Source organism: Carlito syrichta, unplaced genomic scaffold, assembly GCF_000164805.1.
Source record: "Carlito syrichta isolate Samal-C Ts95f unplaced genomic scaffold, Tarsius_syrichta-2.0.1 Scaffold307141, whole genome shotgun sequence".
Taxonomy (NCBI): domain Eukaryota; kingdom Metazoa; phylum Chordata; class Mammalia; order Primates; family Tarsiidae; genus Carlito; species Carlito syrichta.
This window is the reverse complement of record NW_007251237.1, coordinates 179,289-186,348: the sequence shown is the minus strand read 5'-3', so window position 1 is coordinate 186,348 and position 7,060 is coordinate 179,289. Positions and strand designations below refer to the sequence as shown.

General features: G+C 55.8%; 1 protein-coding gene across 1 annotated transcript in view; it reads right to left on the bottom strand.

The window, feature by feature from the left end:
• The window catches only part of ZNF205 (zinc finger protein 205), an 11,268-nt gene extending 4,582 nt beyond the window's left edge, over positions 1-6,686 (bottom strand). The window contains exons 1-6 of the mRNA XM_021715467.1: positions 6,563-6,686; positions 5,766-5,904; positions 3,022-3,232; positions 2,698-2,789; positions 2,079-2,199; positions 232-342 (exon numbers count right to left, since the gene is read on the bottom strand). Of these exons, the coding sequence (XP_021571142.1) occupies positions 232-342; positions 2,079-2,199; positions 2,698-2,789; positions 3,022-3,232; positions 5,766-5,822 (592 nt within the window). The 5' untranslated portion in view covers positions 5,823-5,904; positions 6,563-6,686. The remainder of the gene's footprint in view (positions 1-231; positions 343-2,078; positions 2,200-2,697; positions 2,790-3,021; positions 3,233-5,765; positions 5,905-6,562) is intronic.
• Positions 6,687-7,060: the final 374 nt, after the last annotated feature.

Here is a 7,060-nt window from a genome sequence, read left to right as displayed (position 1 = left end):
CGGTTCCTGGGGAAGGAAAGGTGGTCTCCAGCGAGGGGCAGGCTTTCCCCAGGGTCCCGGGAGGGGCAGGGCTAAAGGCAGGACTGGGTTCTGGAGATGGACAGGAGCCCGAGGGGAACCCCGGAGGCAAGTGCCACCCTCTACAGAGGAGGGGGTCTGGCGGCCCTGCCCCAGGAAGGCTCAGGGTCCCCCCCATGGGAAAGACCAAGGCCCCGCCAACCAGCCCCTCACCTGCACACACACCCCGCTTCTCCTCCTTCCCGTCTCCTGTCTGCCCGCTGGAGCCCGCGGCCTCGCCCTTGTCCTGCACTTGGGGGGAGAAAGGCCTGCCGAAGGGAAACCCTGCCCAGAAAGAGAGGCGGAGCTTGTCACCCACATTCCGGGGCTTCCAGCCTTAGACATCATCCCCCTCGAAAGTGATAGGGCAAAAGGAGAGGGCGAGGCTCTGGAAAAGAGGGGTCACTAGAGCAGACTCGGGAGGCCCCTTTGAGTGAGAGACTGCCCACTCCAGGGCCCCTGCCAGAGTGGCTCCTCTCAGTGCTCAGCAGGCCTGGCCTGGTTTCCCTGAACAAGCAACAGAATTCAAGGGGGAGGAGTTGGCAGGGCAAGTGCCAGCCACGTCCTCCATCATCACAGCCCCTAAAAGTGGACCCCACAATGCTGGACACAGGAGAGGCTGGGCTTGGTGGCTCACACCTGCCATCCCAGCACTTTGGGAGGCAGAGGTAAGAGAACTGCCTGAGTCCAGGGGTTCGAGACCAGCCTGGGCAGCTTGGCAAGACCGCGTGTCTACAATAAATTTTTAAAAATCAGCCGTGCATGGTGGCATGCGCCTGTCGCTCCAGTCACTTGGAAGGCTGAGGTAGAAGGATAGCCTCAGCCCAGCAGACAGAGGTTGCAGTGGCCATGAGCATGCCACTGCACTCCAGCCTGGGTGACAGAGTGAGACTCCCACCCAAAAAAAAACAAAAAGAGAGAGACACACAGGTGAGTGTCCCACTGTGCACCCACACAGAGAGGCCAGGGTCGTCCTATCTGCTCAGCTCTTGGGTGAGTGGCCTGGAGACTTTGGTCAAGTCAGTGAGAGAGCAGAGAGGCCCAGTTTTCACTACCCTGCAAAAGAAAGGAACGTGTTGCACCAACCAGGTGGTTTGGGGCATCCATGAGGCCTACCATGGGGCTGCAAATGGGTGCTACACTCCCTCTGATCTCCCAGGACTTGCCTGGACTTGCTGCCCTGGGTGCTGGGAAATGTTAACCATGGTGCTAAGTGAACCTAGGCTAATTACAGGGAGGAGCAGACAGCTGGTGGAACCCACAGGGGATCTCTGGGCCACCACTGACATCACAGGGTGGAATTGCCAAGCCCCTGGGATTCCACCTGGCCTACCAGGTGTGCTATGTGCCAAATGAATGAATGAATGAACACTAATTTTTCCATAAGGCCTCATAAAATTCTGTCAAGAAAACTAGAGTCTGAAACTGAGGGGTCAAAAGCTCTGAGATGTGAATAGTTTCCACCTAGAAGCCAAGGGAACCAAGTCCCCTCTGAAATGAGCTCCCGCTCTGCAGAGAAGATGGACACCTCAGAGCCTGCGGGGCCTAGAGTTTAGCTGATGCTATTTCTCTCCAGGGCAAGTAGCCCTCAGGCCCTGAGCTGAGCTGCCTGCTCAGACACTTTGAAGCTGGGGTTTTGAGGAGGAAGACAGAACTATGGAGGTAAGTCAGCACTGTGCAAGAACCAAACAAAAGCAGGCTGTCTGGATCAGCGATGACCAGTAGGCAGTCACTAGCCATGTGTGAGTATTTAGACTCAGATTTTAGCCAATTAAAACGGGGTGAAATTGAAAACTCAACTCCTCTATCCGTGTTTCAAGTGCCCAACAGCCACACTTGGCTCGTGGCTAGTGCACACTGTGGCACTTCCATCATTCTGGAAGGTTCCATAGAACACTGCTATCTAGATGAACAATGAGAGAGAAAAGAAAGATGGGAGGGACAGAGAGAAGTGGGCAGGGAGGAGAAGGCAGGGCAGGTCCCCTCTCGGACACTCTGGGCCCCCCCAGACGAGCTCCTACCCAAGGACAGCCCATTTCTCTTCTGTAGGACATCTCTGTAGAAGTTCTGTTGAGTGTGGTCCAACCGTCCCCACTCCTCCTGGGAGAGGTACAGAGCCACATCCTCAAAGGTCACTGGCATCTGAAACAATGAGAAATATCTCTGCTACAGGACATGCCACGGACAGGTGCAGGGACGTCAGGGTACAGGCCATGTGGCGAGGCCCTGGTCTCCCAACCCGCTGTCTAGAGTGAGCCCGCCACTCACATCTAAAGGTGAAGCAGGTCAACCACCCAAGGATGGCCTTTGGGAGTGTGGGTGAGAACAAAGACACAGTGACATTTTCAAGGACAACAGCTAAAGCTCAGGATGTCCATGCAGCCCCCACCCTCAGCTCAGGCCCCGAGGACAGTTCACAGTCAGAGACCCTGTGTCTCCACTGCCTTGTGCTTTTCCTTTAGCCTTGGCCAGGTCTGACTGCAAGCCCCACGCCTGGACAATTCCAGCAGCGCTTCAGGGAGCCCTGAGCCATGAGTTCCAGCTCCAAGTGGGAAGGCCAGTGGGATCCTGGTTTCACATGGAACCAGGAGATGGTGCAAGAGCTGAGTGCCACACGGCAGCCGGGAAAAGGCCACGTACCTGGGACCAGGCAGTGAGGAGCGCAGCAGCCATCTGTCGGTCTCTGGTCCTCCCCTCACGGGAAAGTGCAGGGATCCGGTGGGAGGGAAGGGCTGTGAAAGGAGAGAGGTTCTCAAGGTGACCAGCTCATCCTGCTGGACCCACTGCTCCCCCAGCTGCCTGCGACCCCACCCTCAGCCTGATCTAAGAAGAGGGTCAGTGGCCCGAGGTTGTAGGAAAGCGCTCCCCCTCCCCACGTAGACACTCTCAGCCCCACCTGGCTGGGCCTCCACCCTCCCCACAGCTGCCCCCTGGGGAAGCGCCTCTTCTATATCCCTCTCCTACCTCCGCCAGACAGGAAGAGAGCTTTCTCCTTAGAGCCATGACTTAGGGGTGCCCAGCCCCATGCACCTTGAGCCCCGTCCTCCTGTGAGGCCCCCTCCGGGTGTAGCTCTTCTGGTTCCGACTTAATGTGCAACTCCCGAGCGGCTCCTACAGGTACCGTCTCCTCCAGCCCAGAAAGCATTTCCTGGCAAGGATGCCCGTGCCCTGGAACCTAGAAATGTCAGCCCTCATCAGCACCCGGACGGAGAGTGGGAAGGACACCAGAGTTGCATGCCCTGGGGTCCCCGCAGGGGCAGACGACCTTGCTGTCTCCTTTCTGGCTCACCCCAGCAGGGATGGGGCAGCAAGGAGGAAGGAAGGGTCACCAAGCTGCCGCCACAGTGAGGTGGGCAAGGAGCCCCAGGCGGTGACCTCTCCTCAACTCAAACATTGCACAACAGGGCAGTGTGGACTGCTGGTTTTTTGTTTTGAGTCAGAGTCTCACTCTGTTACCCAGGCTGGAGTGCAGTGGCACGCTCACAGCCATGGCAGCCTCAGCCTGCTGGGCTCATGATCCTTCCACCTCAGCCTCCCAAGTAGCTGGAACTGCAGGTGAGCACCACAACACCTGGATAATTTTTTTTTTTTGCTTTAGTGTAGAGAAGAGGTCTCACCAAGTTGCCCAGGTGGGTCTCGGACCTGTGGGCTCAGGCAATCCTCTAGCCTCCTCCTTCCAAAGGACTGTTGTTTTTAAGTATAGTGGGTTGAACAGAGTCCCCACAAAAACCTATGCCCTGAACTTCAGAATGTGACCTTATTTGGGAAAAGGATCTTTACAGAGGTAAATAAGTTAAGGAACATGAAATTAAATCATTCTGGTTTTACAATGGGCCCCAAATAGAAGGACTCATGTCCTTATAAGGAGAGGACACACACAGAAGAGGAAGCAGAGACTGGAGTGATGCTGCCACAAGCCAAGGAACATCAGAAGCCCCCAGGAGCGGGAGGAGACAGGAAGGATCCTCCCCTACAGCCTTCCAAGGGAGCGTGGCCTCGCCCACATTGTGGTTTCCTGGCCTCCAGGACAGTGAGAGTAAATTCTGGCTGTCTTCAGACACCCAGGGAGTAGAAACTTGTTATGGCCTTAATGGGAGACTAATATACCATGGCTCAGGGATGAGACTGCAGGCCATTGTCATATAGCTCAAAGGCTTGAGAAAGGCATTTCCCTTGCACCGGGAGCCCCTGGTGAGGCCTCCTCACCACCCAAGTGCAGGGACTGGCCAGCCTTCTGCTGGAGGCTCATACCCCTCCTGCCATCCCTCATTTAGGTCTTAAAAGGAAAGAATCTTGGGCCAGGAGTCAGGGTGCCCAGGTGCTGGACCCAGAGATGCAGTCAGGCAGCCTCTGGGCTACAGCTGCTCTGCACCCACAAAAGGCAGTTCTGAGGCACACCCAGATGATAGTGACAAGGGCTGCCTGCTAGAGAAAGTCCTGGAGAAACACAGAGCGGTGCTGGGAATTGGTCCTCTACCTGTGTGAGCCTGGCAGGATCCAGTATCATCAGAGAATGTTGATGTGTGAGGCTCTCACGTGCACGAGGTGTTCAAGGCACACGTAAAGTCACTGAGGATGGGAAGCTGAACAGCAGTAACAGTTTTGTACTTTTCTCGTATGAAAACAGTATAACTAACACTTCATTGTTATTAATAGTTACAACCACCAGCAATACTAGTTGAGAGGATACTAGTTCTAGCATCATGGGTGACTCAGGATCTAGCATTGTGGGTGTCCGTGTTTCATGTCATAATAATCTGTTAGTTGCTGATGAGCTGCTTCTGGAAGACTCTCATGCCCATTATCTCCTTTGAACCTCCCAAGAACCCGACGAGACAGGTGGGAATGGCAGGCACATGATCTGTATTTTTATTCTATTTTATTTTTTTGAGTTGGAGTCTCACTCTGATACCTAGGCTAGAAGGCAATGGCACACTCACGGCCAACACAGCCTTGACCTGGGCTTAGGCGATCCTTCCATCTCAGCCTTCCAAGAAGCTGGAACTACAGGCATGTGCTACTATGCCCAGCTAATTTTTTTATTTATTGCAGAGATGAAGTCTCACCAAGTTGTCTAGGCTGGTCTTGAATCCCTGGGCTCAGGCAGCCCTCTTGCCTTGGCCTCCCAAAGTGCAGGGATTACACGCTTGAGTCACCATGCCAGGCCATGATCGGCATTTTACAGAGGATGTGCCTGGTTCCCAGAGGCCAGGGGACTGGCCCTAGGTCACACACCTGCCGTGTGGCTGACTCACTCCTCCGACTCTCAGCCTGGAGAGCCCGGTCCCCCACTAGGGGCCATTGCACACACACAGGTACCAGCTACAGGAAGGCCCTAGAGCTCAGAACCAGAAAGATGAGAAGACGTGGTCCCATGGAGAAGGGAGGAGGGAGGAGACCAGGCTGCCCTATGTGCTGTTCAGAAAGACAACCTCACTGGCAGGACCCCTACCTGCCCCCTGCTCTCTCATGTGGCCACTGACTACCGAACACCCGAGCAGAGCAAAATAGTCATGCTGTAAATCCCAGATGGAGGGTACTTCCCATCATGCCACCTTCTCTTCAACCCCACCCCAGGGCCCCATCTACCAGCCCTGTTCCCTTAGGGAGTCAAACTCTTCCACGGGTCCAGACTCCCTGTCTTGAAAATCCCCTCCATTCCAGGTCCTTCTATGGCAGGCCTCCCTCACCCGGGCCCCCATCCATACCTCCAGGGCTCTCTCCTTGTCCTGGGTAGCCAGGATGCCTCCATCGTCTGCAGACATTTTCTATTTCAGAGCTAGAAAGAATAACTGAGTTGTTTCTCCCCCTGGCTGGCCAAGCCCCCTCCAGCTTCTGGCCAGGAGCCTGGAAGAGCAGACAGAAATCAGTCAGCGCTTCCCAGACACCTCCAAAGTGCCCTGAAAATCCCCACAGGGACCAGAGCTCCCTGGTCCCAATCGGAAATAAAGTCTCCCAGACCCTGTCCAACAGCCCCACTTTCTATGCTGTTTCGGGTTCCTCCTCCTGAAAGAATGCTGTTTTGTACTGTCCCTTCTGTGGCTGAAGCAAGAGCTCCGCATCTCCACACGGCTGGCTCAGGGAAAGCCGGGGCTAAATAGGAACTGGCATTTCCTGTCATCGGGAGCAGAAAGTTCTGCAGATTCCCACAAAACAGGTGCAGTGGGGCCCTGCCCATCAAGGCCAGAGGTGTCCAGGCCCTGATGTCCCCCAGCCAAAGGACATGCACCCTGTGCCCCCTGGACTCTCAGACCCACCTAGGAGTCAGAAATCAACCTGCCCACTTGCAGCAGCCCCACTGCAGTTGCAACCACCCAACCTGGCCCTGGGGTGCCCGTCTGCTCCCAGTGCCAGCAGACAACACTGTCTTCCTTCCCAAACCTGTCCCGGTCCCCTTCTCTCCTGCCAGCCTGAAGCCTTCCACCTTTGACTTCAACCCCTCCCACAAGTTGATTGTCTGCACTGGTCTCCGGGCCCAGTGCCCTCTCCAGGACTCCCTTCTCACCGGGGTGGGGGCAAAGGGGTCACCTGCGGCAGCCGGGCCGCCTCCCCGGGGAAGGGAGTCTCCACAGCCAGCCTATACCGAGCAGGCGGGGGAGCCGGGTGGAGACTGGGATTAGGGACAACAGGAAGTCCATCCAAGATCCTGTTCCCCATGCAGCTGCAGTCCTACAGGGTTCCCAGCTTCGAGGGTTCCGGGTCTGGGGTCCTAAGCCAGGGCTGCACCTGCTCAGGAGGTGACTCCAGATCTGCCATGCTGATTCGCGATGATGGCTTCACCCAGGATGTTTAGTGATGCCCGCAAGGGCCACCAAGACGGGTAAAGGGGAAGATGCCTTTGTGGAAATATTCTGATATTTGATGATTCAAAGAGAGCACTGCAGTCACCCTCCCAGGAGGAAGGGCACTTTGTGGGGGTGGAGGGGCCAGGACCATTCTTTTACATGCACAGGGCTTCTGAAGGTCTCCCTGGGGGCCCAGAGCGCTCTGTCCCTAACAGTGA